This window comes from Carassius gibelio, chromosome B14, assembly GCF_023724105.1.
Source record: "Carassius gibelio isolate Cgi1373 ecotype wild population from Czech Republic chromosome B14, carGib1.2-hapl.c, whole genome shotgun sequence".
NCBI lineage: Eukaryota > Metazoa > Chordata > Actinopteri > Cypriniformes > Cyprinidae > Carassius > Carassius gibelio.
Window position 1 is genome coordinate 20,247,529 of NC_068409.1, and position 25,085 is coordinate 20,272,613.

Below are 25,085 nucleotides of genomic sequence, written 5' to 3' on the forward strand. Positions count from 1 at the left end.
TGATAAGAAAATTAGGAATTTAAACATCCAGCGTTCAATGGAACACATGTGTGAGGAGTAGTATGCTAATCTAGTCTATCTAGCAGAGAAATCTCACACCGATGTAGGCCAGACATGTGCTGTCTATTAAAGGTCAGAGGAAACAGGTTTGCATGGTTGAGTTTCCTCCCATTCTCTCTGGAGCTTCCTTTCTCTTTGGAATATCATGACCGTTAAAGATGATTTTCCTGAACGTTTTGCAAAGTGGCTGTTTGCAAGACAAAAAAACAAAAAAAAAACAAGACCTATAAGAAAAAATTAAATTTTGCAGAACAGCAATACTAGGCAATGCTCATTGCATTTGAAAACTTATTGCTGATTTCTAAAAAATATTTTTTGTGTATATAATATCTTGATACTGGTATTACACTCACCGGCCAATTTATACAGTACCTGTTCAATTGCGTGGTAACACAAATTGCTAAATCAACCTATCACATGGCAGCAACTCAATGCATTTAGGGATACAGATGTGGTGAAGATGACTTGCTGAAGTTCAAACTGAGCATCAGAATGGGGAAGAAAGTAGATTCAAGTGACTTGAATGATTGTTGGTTGTTGGTGCCAGACAGGCTGGTATGAGTTTTTCAAAAACAGCTGATCTACTGGGATTTTCACACACAACCATCTCTAGGGTTTACACAGAATGGGCAGAAAAAGAGAAAATATCCAGTGAGTGGCAGTTGTGTGGACGAAAATGCCTTGTTGATGTCCGAGAAGAATGGGCAGACTGGTTAGAGATGATAGAAAGGTAACATAACTCAAATAAACTCATTACAACCAAGGAATGCAGAATACCATCTCTGAACGCACAACACATCAAACCCTGAAGCAGATGGGCTACAGCAGCAGAAGACCACCTCGGGTGCATAATGCACCATGTCACAAAGTTAAAATCATCTCAGACTGGTTTCTTGAACATTACAATGAGTTCACTTTACTCAAATGGTCTCCACAATCACCAGATCTCACTCTAATAGAGCACCTTTGGGATGTGGTGGAATGGGAGATTCGCATCATGAATGTGCAGCCGGTAAACTTAACTTAATAAAATTCAGAAAAAAAGCATTTATTGCTATTTATATTTTTATTCTAATAATTATTTGGAATGATTTAAAACTATAAAACTGTAGTTTTTACATGCTCTCCAAATATTAATTTAGACCACTGCAACCTTGATAGCAACGTTAATCTCATTTGACCACCAGCACTACATTTGAATTCAGCCAGGTTGTTAAATTCGTCAAGTAAAAATATAATTAGGACACACCGAGGAAAACAACAACACAAGGAATGAATAAAGAAAAGATCAACTTGTCATTTTTCTGAAAACTTTTTTTTTCATTGCTTTCTTTCTAATGATGCGTGTCACAAACTCCAACTCAAAAACAAAGAAAGACTCTTAATTAGGACCCTAGCCTCATTTTTTAATAACATGCGAACAAAAAAGCAAGAAGAAAGCATTTGAGCTGAAGGGTGGAGCACTCACGCAGCAATCAATCAATAATGCATCAAACTTAGTACAAAGCCCTGAAGTCACAAGTGACAAGCTCTTCCAGTCCCTAGTTTTACTATGGATGAAATATTGACAGGTTTTAAAGTGACAAGGCACAGAGGTGATTGCTACTCAAAGCGGTCTCAGGCCTGTCTGCATCTATTCTGGTCTCTCATCCACTCATACAAATGCATAGATGGATAAATAAAGCAACACACTGCAATCCATCAGGTTTATGGAAAAAAACTTAAAGCTCTCCTAATAACTCCTCAATCTGTGTTTTACTCTTTTCAGGACACAACATGAAAAATAAATGTATTTTGTGGGAATGACTTTACATTTTTAATGTTCTGAGTTGTTTTTCTTTACAGCAGTTAACCTAAGTTTTTTTAAGTTTGTAAGTTGGTGGCTAGAGGGATTCTACATCTGTTCCACTCAATCTTTAAAAACACACTCGTTTTGACATCAACATGGCTTTGATTTTTGATGAACAAGTATTCGCATGTCTTTACCAAAAGGCCTTTCTCATACTTGTGAAAGTATATTTAAATACACCATGATACAATATAAAAACAAAGATATTAAAACTAAATCTGAAGACCATCTACAGCCAAAACCTCATAATGTGAGGAAATCTATGTCATCTTATACCATCAAAAAAAAAAAAAAAAAAAAAAAATTGATGCAGCTTTCCCATGCTAATGCTGGCTTGATAACACACTTTCCTCCAGAGGCAGATTGCGAACATTCCTAAATGAAATACAAAACAGGGTCTGTCATACTAACACAAGACAATTTCTCGATCACACTGACTAATCTCCTATTGGAATTATCTGGAAAAGTTTAAGGGAAAACGCCTTAAGTGGAAAACAACTGCAGCTGTGGCCCATAAATTTACATGTTCAGTAAACGTCTTCTGTTGAACATTGCAATAGTGCAGTGAAATCACAGCAGGAAATGTTCACATGATATTCTCCACTACTTTTTACATTTACAAGCTTTGTTTAACGAATATGTTAAGAAACCATTTCTCAGACCTGTGCCGAAGAATGGGTTAAATCACTTGAAAAAGTAGTCTACTGGGCGCCACCGATATAATGTATTTCTCTTTTCACTATATAGTGAATTTAAAATGCAGCAGTTTTATACTTCAGTCCCTGTGATGTGACTAATAGTGTCGAGATGAGAGAATATGCTCATTTTCTGGATTGGTTTTAAAGCAAGACTATACAATTCCTTACTATACATTGCCACCTACTGGTTATACAAGGTGACACTTTCAAAGTAGTAGGAAATTCTTAATGCAAACGTCCCATTTTCTTGATGTCAAATATCTACAAGACCTCACTATTACAAAATATTAATTATAATTCATGTATGATTACATATATTACAAAACACAAGCTAATACCAGCATTTGCTGAGGTTTAGGATTAGAGAATTAGAAAAGGCTGGAAAAGGACATTCTCTTAATTGAATAGACATGATTCAGCATGTGGTCTCTTGGTCAAGGTTGAAAATGAGGTAGCAGGTCTCCAGATGGTCTGTCCCGACCATGTGCTGGAATAGTGGCTGCAGGTCTTCTGGCGTGAGGCCATTTAGAAAGTGCCCACTGATTTCCTCATAGACCGAGGTGCCAACATCTTCTATAAATCCAGAAAGCAGAAAAGCAATTACTTGAGTATGCAGAGACACTACGAGAACCAGATGTGTTGGCAAACAGTACCCAGACTTATTCTAATATCTGCAGATCTACTAGATTTATATGACGCAAGACAAAGTCTATGTGACATAGATAACAGTAATAATTCATTACATGTACCACTGCAATCTTGATGTAATTATAAAAATCTCATTTGACTGTTCATTAAATTATCATAGAAGTGAAATACAATTAAGACACAAGATGGGAAATAAAACTAAACAAAATCAAGAGAATGAAGAAAAGAGAATCTAGTTAAAATGTAAAAAACGTGCATGTTAACCCATGCATTTCTCTTTTAACACTTTCATCGTCACAGAGAAACCGCCTGCTTCTTTGAGCTCCAGTGCCACATCAAACACATCATTCTCTGAAACACAGTTCATGGCATCTCTGGTGTAGCTGACCACCTCAGGCAGGTCATCATCATCATCAGCTTCTTCAAAGTCATCTGGATAGTCAGAGATGTCTTCATCTTCAGACACAACTGTCAAAAGTGAAGAAAAATACATGTAGAGAATTCTCAAAGGTGTTGGAAACGCCAGGGAAAATATGAAATCACTCTTGGATCACCCTCAGCCTACGCCTGTTGCCTTGGAGATATAACTCAAAATAATAATAAAACTATGGAAAATATTAATATGATTACATCACACCCTTACCACTAGATTCCTCAAACGCCTCTTCAGCCACAACGGCGTCTTCCCTCGAAACATCGTCTGAGGAGGCATAGCTATCATGTTTGTCAAAGTCCTCTGAATAATCAGACTCTGCTCCTTCAAGGACCACTTCATCCTCAGCACTGCATGATGTCTCTGCTTGCAGTGTCTTGTCATCTGTTCTGCTTTCCATCGATGCCATTTCTACATTAAAATCTTCTTTTGTTTGAGGTCTGGGTTCAGCATTCACCTTTTTAAGGTTTCCCAGACATTCTTGCATACAGGTCAGACGTATGCTGGTTGCACTCTGTCTATTCTCAGGAACCAAGGACAGCATTTTTTTGATGTTTGAATGTCTTCTGAATATCTCTGGGGGGTCTTGACGTAGTCTCCTTTTATGATCTTGTAAAACAGACTCAGGAGATTTTTAGCTTCAAAAGCTGGTTTGAGGGCACAGGGCTTATACAGCAGACAGCCAACAGCCCACATGTCAGATTTGGTGCTGTATGGGACATCCTGGCAGAGACTGGGAGATCCCACACAGGTGGAGGCCATATCTAGCGTGTGTCATAATCTTTGAAATCCCAATATCTCCCAGCTTTATCCTGTCTTGGTTAACAGCACATTGGAAGGCTTGATATCTCTGGAGGATCTTTTCAGGGTGTATAATATAACTGACAGCCATGATTACTTACACAAACCAGTCCATTATTTTGCATTCTGCAAAGTATTCCCCACTCTTGTGCTCTGTAATGTGGTCATCCAGTGTTCCACCATCACAATAATCCATAATGTAAATATGCTCATTAGTCCTGTCAATCCATGTTATAATCTGAGGATGCTTCAAGCTCCTGAGAATCAGGGGCGGATCTACCGGGGGGGCATAGGCAAAGGCCACCCTGAAAGAAAGCCTTGTTGGCAGCAACGTATTAAAGGTTTTGGCCAATTTGAAAATTTACGAGCGCGATCGTGATTCGTGATCCCGCTCCGAACTCCCGAAATGATTCAAATGATTTGCGATCCCCGAACTGACTCAAATGATTCGCGAACCCGCTACGAACTCCCGAACTGATTCAAATGATTTGCGATCCCGCTCCAAACTCCCGAACTGACTCAAATGATTCGCGAACCCGCTCCGATCTGCCAAACTGACTCAAATGATTCGCGATCCCGCTCCGAACTCCCAAACTAACTCAAATGATTCGCGATCCCCATAACTGACTCAAATGATTCGCGATCCCCCTACGAACTCCCGAACTGATTCAAATGATTCGCGATCCCCAAACTGACTCAAATGATTCGCGAACCCGCTTTGAACTCTCGAACTGACTCAAATGATTCGCGAACCCGCTCCGAACTCCCTAACTGATTCAAATGGTTTGCGATCCCCAAACTGACTCAAATGATTCGCGAACCTGCTTTGTACCCCCGAACTGACTCAAATGATTCGCGATCCCGCTCCGAACTCCCAAACTGACTCAAATGATTCGCGATCCACATAACTGACTCAAATGATTCGCGATCCAGCTACGAACTCCCGAACTGATTCAAATGATTCGCAATCCCCAAACTGACTCAAATGATTCGCAAATCCGCTTTGAAATCCGAACTCTAATAATTTACAAAGTATTAATATACTGTAATATTTTTTGTTGTTGGTGGTGTTGTTGTTGCTATAAAAACATACCTAAGCCATCAATAGCCTTTAAAATGGCTTAAAATGCATTATATAAAAAAATAATGAGGCAATAATGATTGGTTAATAATAACACTGTTAAAATACATAATGTAGGCAAATACAAAATAAACTACAAATGCCATGTGATTGCTGCTGTTACACTTACAGGACAATCAAATCCTTGTTTAGGCTACTAACCAAAAATTTAATTCAAATATTCACTTAATCTTTCACTTTTGGCCAACTTTTTGCTATAGATGACAAAGGCTTTATAATTTCTTCAACAAAAAAACGTGCATATCACAACCCTTACAAAAATAAACCATGGTTTTATTATTGTAAAACTGCTTAGTTTCCTTTTGTATGATTTCTGAATGCTTGAGACTATAAAATAAATTAGAGTCATAATAAAGTTATACCCACGGGTAAATGTCGAGAGCTACAATTGTGATTAGTAAATAATACAATTTAATCATCTTTTTTTAATTTTTTTATTAAAGTTATTTTTTCACCCCTATAGTAGGTGTTTTTTTCATCATCATATTTGAGGAAGGGGGGCACAACAATAAATCCTGCTTATGGGAACCCTTAAGGAGTTGTTATACACATCTCTTGGAATGCTCTACTACTACTACTACACACACACACACTGAAGCACGCGTGGTGTTTTCAGCTCTTTACTATATTGATGCATGATGTAGGCTGTGCACGTCAGCACGCTATGAGAGGATTTCACCATTTAATTTGATAAAACTATCGTCATTCATTCGTATCGTATACACAGACTGACAGAAACGGCAATGTCTTTACGACAACCTGTCAAAATAAAATTTTGGTATAACTTGAAGAAATTTAAACAGAAATATAGTACTATTGCACAGTAGAGTATGCTATACTTCAAGTATTAGCATACTTGATATGCTATACTTCCTATTAGCTAATAATAATAGTTAATTAAAAAACACAGAAACTCTGGTTACAACCCACCAAAATAAAAGTTTGGTCTAACTCAAAGAAATTATGTAAGAAATTGCTTATTAAAATATAATTAAAAAAGATATACTAAAACATTATTTTAAAGGAATATCACGCAAGGTTTCATAGAAGTTTTAATTTAAACTTGCCAAAACAATAACACCATATTTTTCAGAAACAATTTCTAAAAGTACATTTGTATTTGTGCCTATAATGTTTATTTATTTATTATTATTGTCAGCTAATAAAACCTATGCTTCAGAGACCATATTCATAAAACATCTAAGGCTAAATGTAGCTCTTAACTGGTTGAGTTAGATGGTGATAAACACTAAACAGTAAAAAATCAGTTGAGTCTCCCCAGCTGGAAATGTCATTGGCTGTTAAAATCTTGTGTTTCTTATAATAAATTGACATATTGATAACACTAAACCTTTTATAATGCTCTTAATTACATGTTGATGCATACTGTATGCATTAGTGAGTGTGGTGGTGCTTATGGGGTATGGTCACTTATTCCTTATATGTTAATGTTTGTTATAACTGTTTCAAATGCAAGACATTGATTGCATGAAATTAAGTTTGTAAATGATAGCCTGTGTCCTTTTGTAGTGTGTACATATATTTATCATCAATCAATCTGTGATAACTGTGACTAAATTCAGTACATATACGTCTGCCATATGTTGCCACCCCTCAAAATTCCTGCCCCCTTCTCGCCACCCCATCAATATATTTCTAGATCCGCCCCTGCTGAGAATATATGCCTCTTGAAACACAACATCTTTGCTCTTTGCATTTCGGTAACTATCCACGTGTATTCTCTTGACCGCACAACATTTCTTTGTATCAACATGTTTCATTAACATCACAACACCTGCTCCTCCTCTGCCAAGAGTCAGGACTTTTATCATATTTCTACATGGCACTATCAATTCACTAAACATCTTCTTTATTCACCGGCTCGTCGCAAGAACATTTCAATTGTCCGGCTGAGAGCTGGATACCCTTACGAAAGGAAAATATATTTACCAATATATTTCTTAAAATATATTGTGATATATTGTAATATATTATTTTCCCTTTTTATTTTCTAATATATTATATATTTGAATACATTGAATAATATATTGATGATACATATATTATTTAATATATTGCAAAATATACAAATGATTGCCGCTTTCAATATATTGCAATATATTGGAAAAAATAAATATTAAATACAATATATAAGAATATATGCCTAATATATTACATGATATTTTCCAATATACTGCAATATATTTTTGATTCATAAGGATTATGACCACTTATCTACAGGATAAGAAATGTTCTGTCTAAAGAAAACACCAGATAATGTAATGTTAGGCAAAGAGTTATTATATGAGCCTTCAGTAAATCAACTTGGAAAGTGTTTTTTTTTTTTTTTGGAAAACAAACGTCTTTCAAATCCGGATTACCCGAATCATCATGTCTTATGACAAAAAATGAATAGTCTAAGTTTTGTTTAAATTCTGCCTAAAGGCGAATTACGTGATTAATATGAGCGATGCATGTGTAATATAAAATACAAATGGTAAAAAAAAAAATATATATATATATATATATATATATATATATTAACCCATCAATAAAAAACCGTCTGTCACTAGAAAGAAAGTTAAAAAAAAAAAAAAAAAAGTTCCTGTCTCTTCAGCGTACTCAAGCGCGGCCTTTCCACGTTGCGCAAAGTTATTGACCGTTATTAACAGTAATAATATATTTTTTTTGCATTGACTCAAATGTTGCATTTGTATGTGAGGTTTACCACTCGAAACGGACTGAAATAAAGTATACCGTGTAACTGTAGGCTGAAAGAAGCTGCTATGTAATATTTAGTCTAACCACGTGGGAATCTGTGAGGGCTAGCGATGAGATGATAGAAAATGCCACCAAAAGGAAAGGGTGGCAAAGGTGCTAAAGGTAAACAACAAATATATGATGCTCCATGAACAAACTCTAACATATGTCACCATATCGAAATTTACAGCATATAAGTTTACTGTTACATTAATGCTTATGCTGATGTGCTAGCTATAGCTTGCAGCGTTTGTGGCTAACAGATTGTAAACATTGTTACACTGCTGTGTGTCTTCTGTCTCGTTGTTCACAAGACCAACTAGTGTTAATGAAACATTTCCGGATATTGTATCTTAACTAAATGTGTTTGAAATGCGTGAGGAGATATGTGGCCAAATGTGTAATTCGCCTAATATGGTTATTTCAAAATGCTTAATATATCTATACAGATGGATAGGTATTATCTTATTTGCATTGTTGTAGATGTAAGATGTTAAGATACACTTGTGTTTGGACAGGGGCAGCTGCTTCAGGCAGTGGAGACAGTGATAAGAAGGAAAAGGCCCAGAAAGGAGGTACAGCTGTAAAGTAAACATCTGTATACTGTATTTTGTATCTGCATAAGAAATTTTACTTTAAAATATTACAAAAATAATAATAATAACTGAGAACAATTTTCTGTTAGGTTCTGCGTATTCTGTGTAAAAGCATGGTTAGTGTATGGAAGCAATGGAGAAAAAACAAGCCTGGCATGCGCTTCGGTGAGGTGGCAGCACAGTACAGTGAGGACAAAGCCAGACAAGGAGTAAGACATTTGTCATGTATAAAAACAGTGAATCAGTAGCTGTAATGTGAATTGCATGAAGTGGAGTTTAAAAAAATCCTTTAGTTCCTGTGTGTACTATTTAGTTTTTTACCAGCAGATGGCATTCAATGCACTTTCGATGCTAGAAAACTCCTCAGTCTAATTTGCATAGAATACTGAACTCATGTTATTCGATGGATTTTCAGTAACACTTACATTTTCTGTATCATTTCAGTATCAGTCTGAAACAGTCTGTTTAAAATAAGTCATATAAAAGATTATATGTTCAATATATGCTATTGTCATAGTTTATCAGTAGTACTGTATCATAATTTAAATTGTACACCGAGATAGAAATGTACTTCTCCTGGGAAAAAACTGTAGCCTGGTACCTTCAGTGCTTTATATTAAATTAAATTAAATTTATGCATTTAGCAGGTGCTTTTATCCAAAGCGACTTACAATGCATTCAGGCTAACATTTTTTACCAAACATGTGTTCCCTGGGAATCGAACCCACAACCATTAGCGCTGCTAACACAATGCTCTATCACATATACCTTTAATTTGACAGTTTTGATCAAAGTATCTTTTAGTACTACTCATTCAGTAATTTGTTATTCAAAGAATGCTTTTGTAAGTATCAAGATAACCTCAACAACTGCTTGTATAGATTAAAGTTCTGGTTTGCATACAGGGTGACCTTGGCTGGATGAAAAGAGGATCAATGGTAGGACCATTTCAGGACGCAGCATTTGCACTGCCCATCAGCACTAGGGTCAAACCTTTATACACTGATCCTCCCGTGAAAACCAAGTTTGGTTATCACATTATCATGGTTGAAGGCAAAAAACAAATGCTCTGAACAGCTTGATGTCGCGGTAAAATTTCATTTTTCATTTACAGCTCAGTAACATTTTGCAGTCATGAAAGATATGGGTTTTTTTTATATATGTATATCACTATGTAAATAGCAACCAATAAAAACTGATCTTAAGGAGCAAATGGTTTTGATGAATTTGTCTCAGTGCTGGGTGTTTTTTTTTTTCTTTTTTTCCACAAATTTTGTTGTATCATATTATTCCAGTAAGACTTCCATAGCTTACACTACTGATGCTTTCAATAAGCTACATAAGCTTTTTTTATAATTTTTTTATTATTATTATTTTTACTACAGAACGAAAATATTGTTAATATTACATCCTGCATTATAAATACTTCAACCAATCTTTCTCTTCACTGCCTAGAGTCTAGAATATGACTGAGATTTTACAGTTAGCTTTTTACAATTCTTTTCTTATTTACTTATAAGAAATGTGAGTTAATTATCACTAATATTACTAATAATACTAATATTACCAATAGAAAAAGTGTAGCCGTGACCTGAAGTGCACTAGCAGAAACAGGAAGTCTTCCGCTTCCATGTCTAGACCTTATTGGTCGAAAAATATGGAGTCAGATGACGCAATATTTCCGGGTGTAACAGCACACGCCGGAGGTAACTGTCGGTCATTGTGCTTGGCATCGGAAGACTGAAACACAAACCGGTTCTGGAGGTAAGAGACTAAAAGCCGGTAAGATCATTTTCTAGCCACATACTCATGTAGTCGTAACACTTCAGTAATACTTGAGGGGATTGTTTTGTCGGTTTTTTCTTGTTTACTGCGACGATTTTATAGATGGCTAAAAGACATAAAGGAAACGCTAGCTTGCTAACCTTCAAATCTGAATATAACATGTCATTACTGGGTCTGAATGAAGATTAAATAGAGTTTTAATACATGATTGTTTAATATGAGGCTAGGTGATGGAAAAGTATGTCTTGGCATCCCTCACGATGATGATGTGATGATGCTGCGTTTGACGTTTCGACATCCGACAAAGAGCGTCATCATCACCGTCTTCATCACATTCAAAAGATCAGACTTGTCGGAGTTAAACCGCTTTAGCTGGTTCCATTAATCATAAATCAACAGTGTTCCATTTATTTAAACGAGCCGTTTCCACGGTGATTACCGGAACACGTGTGACGTTAGCTGCGTCTCAGGAGCGGCACGGCGTTTTGAACAGCACGTGATCGCGCCAAAAATGGATGCTAATATATTTTATGTATCTTAGAGGTGGAAACACTTTCTTATCGAAAGCTAGTAGATAAAACACCTTTTATTTATGTTTTATGATATTTCTGACGTTATTTGTGTGGTAAATCGTTTCAAACTGACGTTGGATATACAGAAAGTTAGATTTTCAAAAGTATTGTTGACACGACATCATCAATGAAGTATCCTTATATTTGTTTAATAGTTGTAATCACAGCCACTCAACGGCAGTACTGATGTGTACTTTTAAAGTGTACATTCAGGTCAAGTTATCATAAGGTGTCCTTCTTATAAACAAAGGTTGGGTTGTAAAAGATGATAACAGATAATGGGATCAGATCCAGGATCCAATCATTCTGTTCCAGTCCAGTGTGTCCACCTGCTGAAGATCTGCTATGTGAGTGGGGTGAGCCAGAGGGATGGATATCATTGGCTGTCTCTTCTCACTGACTGCTCTTACCAGGCTTTAGGGTTCACATTGAGTCTAACCTTTGTCCAGATTTCAGCTCATCAGGGCAGATTAAAAAATTGCACCAGTCAGCATCCACATTTGTTTCGTCGTAAGTTAATTTGTTATTGGGTAATGTCATTAACTTGGATGAGGAAGGGTGGAGGTTTAATTAATGCAGTATCTCCAATGTGAAGGTATGTGAATGTTTAAGTATTGGATATTTAATTGTAGACTAACTATTTTTCTTCCTGGTTTTACATTTTGATGAACTGTATTGTGAACAATAAATGATGGCAATGGTATTTTTTTTAATAACGCTGTTAAATGTAAATTTTTAGCAAATTAATATCCATATTTATATATATATGTATTTTATAATGGTGATGTCTAAATTCATTTACATAGTATTTAGTTTGAATATCAACAGCTTATTGCTTATTTGCCATAACATGCAAATAAATGTGGCTTATCATTATCTGCCAGATTGTTAATATTGGTGCATCCCTAATATACTATACTATATTGTTATCAGCACTGCCCAGTAAAGTTGGTGGTCTTTCTTAAACTTATAACTTAATAAAAAAAATTAGTTTAATATCAAGCAAATTAATTAGAAATTAATAGACCACATACTTCTACTTGAAACAACATAACTGTGATGTCTACATTCACTTCTAACATAAAAAAATAAAATAAAAAATTGGTTGTTTTTGGTATTTTTATTTAGACAAAAAAAGTTCAGAATTGAAATATCGACCAATATAAGCCACAAAAAAGACATTTATTTTGCCCAAGCTATGAATGGTATATGAGGCTGTGGATTGTGTCAACATCACATGCTATTTCAGCTGGGCTGATCACATCTTGATCTCTGAACCAAAATGTTGTCAGTCTAAACAAACAAGAAAGAGCTTATTAACTGTCATAGTAAGAGAGATTTGGTTGTCTGCTGTTATTGAGTGTCTAGCTGAGTCAGTGGAGTATGTCTTACATTAACCTTTTGCCATTAGCTCAGCCCTGCAGCTGGTCACACTTGTCTTTAGTGTCAATAAGGACTTGTGCTGTGAGGGATCTAATTTCATAGTAAATTCCCAGCTTGGCAGCACTGTAACAGGACAGTAACTTTGTGCACAGGTTGTAACAGTAGTGTTGAGGTGATGTTGTTTCTGTTCTATATATGAGAAACTCATTTCTACTTCCTTAATCTGACTCCGGTCATGTGATCAAGAGATGATTTTATCTTCCTGAGATTAAATTATCTTAAACCAGAGATTAAGTGTTTCTGCTCAACTCAATAAGTTAATTATTTTGGGTTTCATTGAAATCTAACCCATGGCCTTGGCATTTCTGCCATGCTGTACCAGCAACTGGAACACTAGATAAACCGAGTGTATCAGGTTTCATCTGTACAAACATTAATAGATGTCTGGTAACCTTGTGATTTAATATTATACGTCCGTCAGTCCACCCTGTCTTTAAACGAGGACAGGCTCTGCAGGGTTTGTGTGACTTCATATTACCGTAGTCATTAAATGAGAAACAGAGAGACACTTCACTGGGCTGGAATGTGTCTCTTTTGTGGTGTTTGTGACCACTCCTCTAATAAGCCTTGCTTGTCTCATTAAAGCAGCTGAATGAATAAAACTGTTACGCTTGAAGCCCCACACTCTTATTTTCTCATAGAAATGTCTCGTAAGGTTGTGTTTAAGTTGAGTACACTTGAATAAGATACATTTTCTTTATTTCTTACTGTCATTCTCATCAGGTTGCACATTTTGGAGCTACATATCGGACACTTCCCTAATCTTTCTGAACTTTGATCCGGGATCCTCCACAGGACAACAAACTCGCTCTATCTCAGGCTTGGCCTGATCCCTTCATCTTTCAGTCCCCTTCAGCTTCTCAGCAGACGTGCGTCTGAACATGGACCTGAGTACCATTCTCTTGTTCCCAGTACATGTAGTAGTGAGGCTCTACTCACTCTTGAGCTTTCTACCATGGTTCTTCCTGACTGGAGCTCAGAAAAAGAAAGCCCTAGCAAAGAGAGTCAAATCCAGGTCAACCACCGGTCAGGCTGAAGGGCCGTATCGTTCCGTGGATCGCTTCGACTCCCTGGTCACAGAGGACTTCCCTGGAAAAGACACCCTTGATAAGCTGTTTGACTATGCGGTGGAGCGTTTCGGTAAAGCGGACTGCCTGGGAACCAGAGAAGTTTTGAGCGAAGAAAATGAGACTCAGCCGAATGGAAAGGTCTTCAAGAAGGTACGTCCTCCTCTGACATATCCTGAACGGCTGTGATCACAAGTGTCTAATTCTAATTTTCTGCTCTAATCCAGTTTATTTAGTGAGGTTGTTCACATTACCTTTTTAATCATTGTAATTTGCTGCTTAAGAAATCTTTTGGAATAATGTAAAAAATATTGTGAAAGTCTTAAATTTTGAATACATTTTACTGACCCCAAAATGTTTGCAATGTAATGAATTTCCCTTTATACATAAACATCATATTTATAGATATCCATACAATTATAAATGTTAGTATGTCACATTCAGTATTCTTTTTGCCATTCACATTGTCATCTTACAATTGGATCACATTAAAATGCAATGTGAACACAATGTGAATTTGTTGAGAGAGGAAAAACAATTATATAGCCTATTTATATTTTTTGTGTATAAAGGTGTTTTATGGCTTTGTCTTGGCAGTTAATTCTGGGCAATTATAAGTGGTTATCCTATGAGGAGATGGACACTCAGGTCAGTCAGTTTGGGAGCGGACTGGCAGCACTAGGCCAACAGCCAAAAAGCACCATCGCGATTTTCTGTGAGACACGGGCAGAGTGGATGATCACAGCTCAGGCCTGCTTCAGACGCAATTTCCCATGTAAGGAAACAAATTATTTTTACACTCATTTTCTCTTTTTTTTCCCTAAGGAAAAAATGACTTCAAGTGAGTCATAGGTTTTATCCTTCATGCTTTAATGTGATGACGCATAGATGTGATGTGACTGTTTTGGGTTTGTCTTGATCTTCTTCTGTAAATTTGTTTCATGTGGTTTTTGTAGTGGTCACCTTTTATGCAACCCTAGGAGAAGAGGCAGTGGTTTTTGGATTGAATGAGTGTGGAGCTACACAGCTGGTCACCAGTGTGGAATTGCTGGAAACCAAACTGAAGGTAAGCTAAAGACAGCAATGAAACCATTTCAGTGGTTCCTGTACTACAGAGTCATAGCGAAACAATATATTACAAGAGCTAAGGTTACAGTAACAGGGTACAGTGAATCAGTTCCAACTTGGCACCCATTTCAGTTCCGTTCTTTTTGAAAACTGAACTCCTAAAACAAGTGAAGTACATATAACAAACAAACTAATTCCTAGTGCTTTTAAACAGCACTAGGAATTAGCACTAGGAATTTTACTAGGAATCACTGAATGAACTTGAATCAGTTAGAGCAGTTACCAAATTAACATCGACTCGCTGTTAAGACTGAATCACTTGTCTTTATGTTCAGTCATGTTTGTCTCCGTGAATATCTCACCCTGTTCTGTAGTTCAGTTTTTTTCCAGCGGGCCACCAATATCATAAGACATTGATATTTGGTTAAATGCATGCCTTTATGTCAGGTGACCGAAATTCAGTGTCATGACCTGTTCTAATGTCAATGTCAACTTGATATTTTGTTGGTTTTTAGTTGTGGTATTAAGTAACCAAAATTCATGCCAACAAAGTATTGACACCAAACTCAGACATTTAGCCGTGACATTTAGCAATGATGTTAACCAAAAACCAATGCCTGCCAAATAATGTTAACTTCCCCTCAGCTTTAATATATGTCATCATTTGATGTTGGTTTTAAGTCATCGTATTAAGTAACCAATATTAAACGTCCATCCAGTGTTGGGTTTTGATGTCAATCAGATTTTCAAACCAAAGTTTAACTTGACATCTGGTGCCCCCTGGGTTTTCCTGCCCTGCCGCCAGAAATATATATATATTTTTTCATTAAATATTTTGTTTCCATAACAGTTTCCATAACACAGAGCCGTTGTTAACTGAGAAGATGCGCCAAAAAACACTGAAAATGAAGTGGATTTGCACATCTTCTCTATTAACAACGGCTCTGTGTAGTAACAGCTGCTCTATGTGAAATCACGCACCTGATGGAATTAACCGCTGATTAGAGAACCGGCTTTACTGAGGAGATGCGCATAATGGTCGGCCGATCGTGATCGGAGCACCCCTAAATATCTGTTTCCATTTGTTTATTCCCCTACAGAATGTTCTTCCACAAATCCCCAGACTGAGGCAGATCATCTATGTGGACAGGAAGAGCATCAGCACAGTGGGATATCCACAGGGCGTCCAGATCCACAGCATGCACTCTGTGCAAGAGCTGGGAGCCAAGCCAGAAAACTGTAAGAAAGGGCACCAACTTTACGAATGACATTTCATTTATATGCTAATTAATCTTTTCAGTGATTGGCTGTAGTTTACCCACAGTTCACCCATACTATATTGATCCGAATAAAGATTTGCAATGTAATGGATTCATCTTTATCACCAGAGGAGATAACAGTGTGTGCTTTGTGTTGCAGTGAGCAGACCCATAGTGAAGCCCGTCCCATCAGACCTTGCTGTTATTATGTATACCAGCGGCTCCACCGGTAGACCTAAAGGGGTGACGATCATTCACAGTAACCTGATCGGGGGCATGGCAGGCCAGTGCGAGAGGATACCTGGTTTGGGGTGTGTATAAATATCAATAGGGTGCCACAATGGCCACCCATTTATTCAGCAAACTTGGTTCCAAAAGTTTTTTTTATTTTTTACCGTACAGATTTTTAAAAATATCTTAGTGTTATAAGCCAAAACCAAACCAACTAGCTATGAGGTGAAACACAATATTAAAAACTTTTTATACTATAATATGAAGCAAAACTGCATTTCAAAAACAAACAAAAAGACAAAGAGACTTTAATGAAAAGAACTACAATCCCACAAAGTATTGCTTATACAGTCAAAAGCAATTGAGAAATATGAAACCATTAATTTAAAGATGTTAGTTAATTATATATATATATATATAAGTTTTTAGTAGTGAATATTACTAATCAAAAATTTTGTTTTAATATATTTACAGTAGGAAATTTACAAAATATCTTCATGGAACATGATCTTTACTTAATATCCTAATGATTTTTGGCATAAAATCATAATCATAATCAATTTAATTTTAATGTATATTTGGATATTGCTACAAATATACCCTAGTGACTTGCTTATACTAAAGCCTTATATTACTATATATATATATATATATATATATATATATATATATACACATACACAGTGCCTTGAGAAAGTATTTATACGCTTTCATTTTTTTCATGTTTTGCTATGTTGATGCCTTATGTTAAACTGCTTTAAATTGCTTTTTTTCTTTTCTCTTTCACATACACCATAATGGTAAAGCAAAAGAGAGGTTTTTAACATCTTTGCTATTTTATTCAACTAAAAAACGTAAACGATTCTATTGCATAAGTATTCACACTCTTATCTGAATGGGTATGATTTGGAAAGGCACACATGCACGTCTTAAAAGGTCTAACGGCTGATAATGCATATCGGAGCAAAAACCAAGCCAAGAGGTCAAAAGAATTTCCTGTAGAGCTCAGAAAGAGGTTTGTGTGAAGCCACACACAAGGGTGAAGGGTCACAGAAGCATATAGTCTCTGTTACCCTTAATGGAAGAAGTTTAAAATAACCAGGACCATTATAAGAGCTAACCTCCAGGCCAAACTGAGTGATTGATGAAGGGCTTTTATTAGTGTGGTGACCAATCTAAAGAAGGACAAACATCACTGCAACACCACCGATCTGGGCTTTATGGTGGTTTGTCCAAACTCAATCCTCTCTTCAGTGAAGACACATGAAAACACTCTTGGAATTAGCAAAATTAAAGAGAGTCCTCAGACTGTGAGAAACAAGATTATCTGGTCTGATGATGCATCAAGTTTGAAGGAAACCAGGCATTGCTCATCACCTGCAGAGTACCATCCCAAAAGTAAAGTGTGCTTTACTACAGCAGCAGGAACTGAGGGACTCGTCAGAGTAGAAGAAAATGCTCAGTGCACAAAAATATAGAGATGGCCTTAATGGAAACCCAGTCCAGAGCATTCATAACCTCAGACTGGGCAGAAGGTTCGCCTTCCAACAGGACAGTGACCCTAAGCACACAGCAAGGGTGGCTTATAGACAACTCTGTAAAAGTCCTGGAGTGGCCCAGCCAGAGCCTGGGATTGAACCCAGTCAAATGTCTCTGGAGAAACCTGAAAATGTGCATCTAATTGCCAAATATGCTGATGTGCAAAGCTTGACGCATTAACCCAATAAGACTTGAGACTGTAGAGGCAACTAAATGTATGAAGTATAACAGTTTTTCCAATGATTATTAAAAACTAGTTGAAATAATATCTTCAACTAAAGCATATACCAACCTTGTAGCTCGCAGAACATCTGTCTTTAATGGTTTAAAAAATACTGCTTACAATCAGTTCACCAGTGGAAAATATAAATGGATTTTTTGCTTTTGGTTGTTGCTTTCCATTAATGCAATGGTGCCTGGCTGAAATGCATATTAGTTTTGCTTTAATATTCCTTTATGCCTCCACAGACCAAAGGATACCTATATTGCCTATCTTCCTCTTGCTCACGTGCTGGAAATGACAGCTGAGATCTCGTGTGTGACGTACGGCTGCAGGATCGGCTATTCCACACCACAAACACTGTCTGATCAGGTACTGCACCTCTCTTTATTACTGGATCAGATAAATCTAGTCACACACAGGGAAATGATGTTAATCTCAGATGATTGAATGACTTGTTTCTGCTTTGTAGTCAACCAAAATTAAGAAGGGAAGTAAAGGTGACTGCACCGTGCTGAAACCTTCTCTAATGGCCGCCGTACCTGTAAGTCTGACTCCTCCAAACATTTTCATCTTGTTTCCTTCACACCAGTCATGTTAAAATCTCCCACTCTGTCAGGAAATAATGGACCGGATCAATAAGAACGTCATGAGTAAAGTGCAGGAGATGAACTGCGTGCAGAGAACCCTATTCAAACTGGCCTACGACTACAAGCTCGAGCAGATCAAGAAGGGTTATGATGCGCCCCTGTGCAATATGTAAGAGGATATTAAAATAGGCCTTCAGTTAATCACATTTGCTCTTCTTAATGAGTCTGGAGTTTAATCGTCTTTGTTCCCTCATGTATTCAGTTTATTTAAGAAAGTCAGAGCTCTGCTGGGTGGAAATGTGCGGATGATGCTGTCCGGAGGAGCCCCTCTGTCTCCCGCCACTCAGCGCTTCATGAACATCTGCTTCTGCTGTCCTGTTGGTCAGGGTTACGGTCTTACTGAGACCTGTGGAGCAGGAACTATAACTGAGGGTGAGGAGTCCTGCTACATCTGGACATCTTTTCCAGTCTATCTTGCACTGTTTATTATTACTTGTAGAGTCTTGTTTAGAAAAATGGTCAGAGCTTTATCTCAATGTGCAGTAATGATCATATCATCTTATGTTGTGTGTGTAGTTGCTGACTATAGCACAGGACGAGTTGGAGCTCCTCTGATCTGCTGTGAGGTCAAACTCAAAGACTGGGCAGAAGGTTAGTAAATACTACCAGCTTTCCTTGTTGTAGATGCTTGTTCATATCTTAATGAAGTAATCCACCAAACAACTCCAAAAAGAATAAAAAAATAAACACTTAAGACGCATTCTATACCAAGTTTACTTGGGTAATGCGAAAACTTGCTTTGAGGAAGTGTCTTTCTTCACCTTTGCCAGTACTTCTAGTTAGATGTGGCTTAATGCTTAAAGAATCAGACTTGTAAAATATTAAAATCACACACATGAAGTGAAGTGCTGTACAATAATTTTTTTTTTAAATGCTTTTGTCTTCTCTGGGGAAAAAAAAGGTAAGAAACAAGATCAGGTCGAGTAAGAAATGTTGTTTTTGGTGTAACTATTCCTTTAACTTGAAACATTTAAAACCGTTACAGCTGTCGTGATTCTCCTTATACATCAGGTGGTTATACGAAGCATGACAAGCCTCATCCACGTGGTGAGATCCTCATCGGGGGTCCTAATGTGACCATGGGCTACTTCCGGAGTGAAGGCTGTAATAATGACTTCATTGTGGATGAGAACGGCCAGCGGTGGTTCTGCACTGGTGATATAGGAGAGATGCACCCTGACGGCTGTCTTCAGATTGTCGGTATGTTTGGATCCAGCATCATTAATGAAGTCGTCTTTCTTGTTTTAGTTCAAATCACGTATTTGTTATCTATGTGTATTAGTCACATCTATTGTATGTAATACCTAGATCGCAAGAAGGACCTTGTGAAACTTCAAGCAGGGGAGTACGTCTCTTTAGGCAAAGTTGAGTCTGCTCTGAAGAGCTGCTCTCTCATTGACAACATCTGCGCTTATGCAAACAGGTTCGTAATCATATGTTCGGCTTTGTCTGACGCATATGGGCTGTTACTAACCCTAACAAAGAGTCCTCTCTTTAGAACAGCAGACGTGCTGTATACAGACCTCTTTTCTCTCTCTTCTGCCCACCAGTGACCAGAATTACGTTATCAGCTTCATTGTTCCTAATCAGAAGACGCTGACAGCTCTTGCTAATCAGAAGGGCATTGAGGGCACGTGGGAAGAGATTTGCAACCACCCAGTTATGGAAAGGGAAGTTCTGAGAGCAATTAAAGAAGTTGCAACTTCAAGTGAGTATAACCTAACAGTATTTATAGCAGTGAGGTATGTGGTGAAAAAGGGTGGACACTAAATGTGGACACAGTAGTAAGCAATTCACCTTATTATCTTAGTAAGACAAGACCCCTGAACGCCTGTTAACGCAACATTTAAATTTTTTTGCAAGAAAAAGATGCACGGACATGCAAACATTATTATCTTTTCATCTTTTTTCTTTTAATATTATAAAAAAAAAAAAAAAAAAAAAAAAAAAAGGAATTCAGATACCATGATACATACAAAACGTTTTTATTATTTTAGTCCATCAGACGTTGTGCACACTTGGCACTGACTTCACACAACTTCAGCATACACTAGCATATAAAAGTTAAATTCAGATATATTCAGAAATAATTTTTTTATTTTTGAACCCTAAACTAAACAAAAATTTGAATTATTAGCTAAAATAAAATAAATTTTTTATGATAAAAAATATTAAGCATCACCACCGTTTTCAACACTGTTAAAAATAAATGTTTCATTAGGAGTAAATCAGCATATTCGAATGATTATGAAGGATCATTTGACACTGAAGACTGGAGGAATGATGCTGAAAATTCAGCTCTGCATCACAGAATTGTTACATAATATATTCAAATCGTATTTCTGTTTCACTGTAGTTTTGATCAAATACATGCAGTCCTGGTGAGCATAAGTGACTTTGAGATGTATAAAATGTTGTGGACTCAGAGCATGTCTTCTAATGGTCTTTCCATCATTGTAGTTAAACTCCAGCGCTTTGAGATCCCAGTTATGGTCCATCTGAGCCCGGAGCCCTGGACCCCTGAAACAGGCCTGGTGACGGACGCATTCAAACTCAAGAGGATAGAACTGAAGAACCACTATCTCAATGACATTGAAAGAATGTACGGACGCAAGTAGGACCACCATTACAGCCAAAGACGAAATCATCATCAGCTCCTTGCCGTACAACATTACTCAATCATCAATCAATGTTAAACACCTTTTGCCACAACGGTCACCACAGCCCATTGCTTAGTGATGTGCACAAATTTTCAAAGACGAACAATGTTGACAAGCCGTTGGTCTGTGTATTTTTAGTCCTGAGCTTTGTGGGCTTTTCATTCAGAGCTCTGTAGTCTCTCTGCTGTGAAATAGTGTACAATTAGTCATAGTTGATTAGCTTGAGACCTATTGGGTAAAGCTGATGTTTACCTCATCCAGCATAAAGCATCCACTAATTTAATCCTTTCAGCATACAAAAGGAGTGTCTTGCGAAAAGGATTTCATCCATACAATAGCGATATACTGCCATCAACTTGCGCTTTCTTTTTCAAACGTGTGTTTGTAAAAATGTTCAAAATGTAGCTGAGGTTAAGTCTTTGCACTGTGGGACACAAGTAATATATAGTGATGTTTCTGTGCCTTCTGATTGGTCACTATTTTAAACAGTGATTCCCTATTGGCTGCAAGTTAGAATTTAATTCCTGTGCTTCATTTATGAAGTGCATGTGGAGTTAGTCTAAATAATGGTTACAAAGCATGTTTTTTTACATATATATATACTTGAAATGTCTTTTTGTTTTGGTTCTGAAAATGTATGTAATGTTTTGTTTGTTAGACTGAAATTAAATGAAGGGAACACTTTTTAGGAATAGTTTTTCCCTATCAAGTCAGAGGTAAGGTTTGTATTATATCGGTTTCATCTTTCACGTCAGATGTTTTTCAGACCATTCATTTTACTGTAACAGTGTCCGATTGTCACAAGCTCTCTCATCTGTCACAAATGCCACTTCAGCAGGTGTTTAATATATTTGATAATATTTCATTAAAACCAGTTCTCAATACTTAACATATAAAGCTGAAAAGGAACAAGAAGAAAGTGTTTAGAACTTCAAAACCAGGATATGAATTTTGAGGTCAAGGAACCTTGCCAGTCATTTTTATATTGTATTCTGTGTTTAAATTTATTTGGTCAAACCTAGATGTTTCATTTGAATCCTTGTTTATTTTATTTTTTTGAAGAAGTGTGATCTGTATAGGCATTATTTGTTACCAACTGTCTTTCTAGAAAGTGCTTTATTTATTATTTTGTCAGTTGCACTATTCTTTTTTTTGACATGGGTTTTGGTTTTTAACCATTGTTAAATGAATAGCCATTAAGCCAACAAATTCAGCAGTCCCCCCACACCACCCAAGGTTCACGTCACCACAAGCAAGACTATACAGCAGTCAAATGTTTGCATTGATGAATTGTGAATTCACTTGTAGAATGTTCTATGATGACTAATTTATTGTGGTACACTGTATGTGATATTTGCTGAGGACAAGTAAAATCACTTTCTACTCCGTTTGTGTGGTATTCCATTTTAGAAACAGTTTAATGGTCAATGGTTTTTATTTACAGAACATATTAAATTGCAATGAGTTTACAAATATGGGAAGGAAAAAAAAAAGCTTTGAAGCTACAATTCAGTTGGCCCAGTCTTGAAAGCGAAAGCAGTCGCTTGCGATCTTCCACACCGGTTGGTCACTGTTCGGAGAGGCTTGGGCTGTTAACAAGAAATTCTGGTTGAAGAATCTCTGCTTGTTTCCATCAAATTTCACTGATCCAGCTGTAACCACCAACAGAGTCATTTGGCCGTGAGTTGCTTGTTCTGAAAAGAAAGAAGAAAACAGGTAAAACAATAGGAAAATATATAAATGATAATTAAAATAAGATGGGCACGTTGTTGCATACCATGTACAGGCTGACAGTCAAGAGACTGCACTTGAAATTCACTGGAAGGAAGAGACTCGAAGAACTCGCTGAGAGCATCTCGACCCGTGACAGCATTTCCATTCCACACCAGCGTCGCTTTGTCCAGATACAGCCTCGTCAGATTCTGAAAACACCCATTCAGTATCATGAAGTCGATGAATGCATCATGTTAATAAACACACGCTATTAGAAGCGCATACCCTTCTTCTCTTGTCCATACAGTCGTAATAGATATTGACGAATTCATCCGAGTATCTGCACGACTGATCCACCAGAGTCCTGAAGTCCTGCTCAGCACCGAATAGAACCGATGAGGACTGATCACTATTGAGATGTAACGTGAGTTAGCTTCAGTAAACACTCACCACCGATGAAGCCATGAAGATACAGATCTCCCGCAGACTGTGTGTGATGTTTAGTCGTTCTGAGAATTAAGATATCGAAACTACTAACGTTAATAAAACACAAAATAACCAGAGCGATTGAAAAATGTACGTTAGGTAACGTTAAGTTTGGCGCCAGATGAAAGAAAAAAAGCTGCGCGGCGTAAAGTTACAGTGTGTTAGAAAATAACTGGTAATCGTAGTTTATGCGCACGTTGAAAAGGATGACATTGCGTGTAAATCTATTTCAGAATTATTCTCTCTTACGCATAAAAAAACAATCTTACATCGAGACAAACGTGCTCAAATGTGTGTGTGTTCACGATTCTTGTTCCGCCGGAAAACTACACCGTCATTCTAAGTTCCCAAGTAACGTTACATGAAGACATACAATACAAAGATGACAAAATCTTAAGAAAAATACATAAATAATTAAAATACATACTTCAAACGCACACCTATTAGAAATCTTATTGTTGTTGTTTTAATTTCGTCTACTGTTCTTATTTTTTCCTCAGCTTCCCAACAGTTACCTTAATACATTTCTTTTCGTAAGTTTACGTTTACATATGTAAATTTGTAAATTATAATACGATTAATTAATAATAATAACAAAAAAGATGTAGCATTACTTTTTGAAGCCAAAATGGTACTGTTCCTCAAAATAATAATAAAAGACCGTTTGAAAAAAAAAAATGTTTTCATAGCTTTCACGAAATCATTATTTGTATTATAAACCAAAATGTAACACAAAGCCAAAATAAATGTAAAGTAATTTGAGGGGTTTTTATATTAACAAAAATAAATAAATAAATAATGATAAATAAATAAAAGAATTTATAGAAAAAAAAAATCTAAATATAAAGTATGTGCAGCTACACTGTCTTTAATCTACAAATTAGCAATATTAATGGCTCTTTATGAAAATTTTAGATACGTTTGCAGGTTATTGCATAGTATGTTATTGTGTGTTTATTTTAATCAGGCACCATTCTGCGTCATAGACATATAAATACCTAGACGCCTACAAATAACGTCGCCGCCATATTGGAGCGGGCAACTCTCATAACTCTCACCAGGACAGAAGAAAACATACCTGACTCATCGACAGATTGGACACCTACAAACCGTCACACGATAATAAAAACAGACTCCGAAGTGCTGATCTGAATCAACAGAGTCGTGAACAGGCTCCGAAGTCCCGATCTGAATCAACCGAGTCGCGAACAGGCTCCGAAGTCCCGATCTGAATCAACCGAATCGTGAACAGGCTCCGAAGTCCCGATCTGAATCAACAGAGTCGCAAACAGGCTCCGAAGTGCCGATCTGAAACAACAGAGTCGCAAACAGGCTCCGAAGTGCCGATCTGAATCAACCGAGTCGCGAACAGACTCCGAGGTGCCGATCTGAATCAACCGAGTAGC

The 25,085-nt window shown here is 36.9% G+C and overlaps 3 protein-coding genes and 1 pseudogene across 6 annotated transcripts; 2 read left to right on the forward strand and 2 right to left on the reverse strand.

The window, feature by feature from the left end:
• Nucleotides 1–3,022: 3,022 nt before the first annotated feature.
• LOC127971288 (serine/threonine-protein kinase Nek1-like) lies at nt 3,023–7,462 on the reverse strand (annotated as a pseudogene).
• Nucleotides 7,463–8,349: 887 nt separating this feature from the next.
• Nucleotides 8,350–10,187, forward strand: LOC127971400 (peptidyl-prolyl cis-trans isomerase NIMA-interacting 4-like). 2 transcript variants are annotated; one of them, XM_052574390.1, is made up of 4 exons: nt 8,350–8,513; nt 8,909–8,978; nt 9,076–9,195; nt 9,892–10,187. In XM_052574390.1, the coding sequence occupies exons 3-4, from the start codon at nt 9,100–9,102 to the stop codon at nt 10,057–10,059; spliced, it is 264 nt and encodes an 87-aa protein (XP_052430350.1). In that variant the 5' UTR covers nt 8,350–8,513; nt 8,909–8,978; nt 9,076–9,099; the 3' UTR covers nt 10,060–10,187. The 2 variants fall into 2 exon arrangements, with proteins under 2 accessions (XP_052430350.1, XP_052430349.1); XM_052574389.1 differs by having other exon boundaries at nt 8,352–8,513; nt 8,909–8,965.
• Nucleotides 10,188–10,603: 416 nt separating this feature from the next.
• LOC127971397 (long-chain-fatty-acid--CoA ligase 4) lies at nt 10,604–22,866 on the forward strand. 3 transcript variants are annotated; one of them, XM_052574384.1, is made up of 15 exons: nt 10,604–10,768; nt 13,510–14,006; nt 14,451–14,628; nt 14,810–14,919; nt 16,022–16,160; nt 16,341–16,491; nt 18,419–18,542; nt 18,643–18,714; nt 18,790–18,929; nt 19,023–19,192; nt 19,337–19,411; nt 19,832–20,020; nt 20,129–20,243; nt 20,371–20,528; nt 21,281–22,866. In XM_052574384.1, exons 2-15 carry the CDS (start codon nt 13,668–13,670, stop codon nt 21,436–21,438), a joined length of 2,118 nt encoding a protein of 705 aa, XP_052430344.1. In that variant the 5' UTR covers nt 10,604–10,768; nt 13,510–13,667; the 3' UTR covers nt 21,439–22,866. The 3 variants fall into 3 exon arrangements, with proteins under 3 accessions (XP_052430344.1, XP_052430345.1, XP_052430346.1); XM_052574385.1 differs by having other exon boundaries at nt 10,604–10,750; XM_052574386.1 differs by lacking the exon at nt 10,604–10,768 and adding an exon at nt 11,670–11,938.
• A 30-nt stretch (nt 22,867–22,896) lies between these two features.
• On the reverse strand, nt 22,897–24,039 carry nxt2 (nuclear transport factor 2-like export factor 2). The gene is made up of 5 exons (XM_052574388.1): nt 23,949–24,039; nt 23,644–23,702; nt 23,479–23,565; nt 23,258–23,402; nt 22,897–23,174 (listed from the first exon to the last, which is right to left on the reverse strand). The coding sequence occupies exons 2-5, from the start codon at nt 23,656–23,658 to the stop codon at nt 22,990–22,992; spliced, it is 432 nt and encodes a 143-aa protein (XP_052430348.1). The 5' UTR covers nt 23,659–23,702; nt 23,949–24,039; the 3' UTR covers nt 22,897–22,989.
• Between the last annotated feature and the right edge of the window lie 1,046 nt (nt 24,040–25,085).

Bases quoted from the DNA above. Each gene is read 5' to 3' on its own strand.
- LOC127971400 (XM_052574390.1), top strand. From the start codon at position 9,100: ATGGTTAGTGTATGGAAGCAATGGAGAAAAAACAAGCCTGGCATGCGC. The intron at 9,196-9,891 runs GTAAGACATTTG...GTTTGCATACAG, and splicing joins AGGACAAAGCCAGACAAGGA to GGTGACCTTGGCTGGATGAA.
- nxt2 (XM_052574388.1), bottom strand. The intron at 23,403-23,478 runs GTATGCGCTTCT...GGGTGTTTTCAG, and splicing joins GTATGGACAAGAGAAGAAGG to AATCTGACGAGGCTGTATCT. The intron at 23,175-23,257 runs GTATGCAACAAC...CTTTCTTTTCAG, and splicing joins TGACTGTCAGCCTGTACATG to AACAAGCAACTCACGGCCAA.
- LOC127971397 (XM_052574384.1), top strand. From the start codon at position 13,668: ATGGACCTGAGTACCATTCTCTTGTTCCCAGTACATGTAGTAGTGAGG. The intron at 16,161-16,340 runs GTAAGAAAGGGC...TTTGTGTTGCAG, and splicing joins GGGAGCCAAGCCAGAAAACT to TGAGCAGACCCATAGTGAAG. The intron at 20,529-21,280 runs GTGAGTATAACC...CCATCATTGTAG, and splicing joins TAAAGAAGTTGCAACTTCAA to TTAAACTCCAGCGCTTTGAG.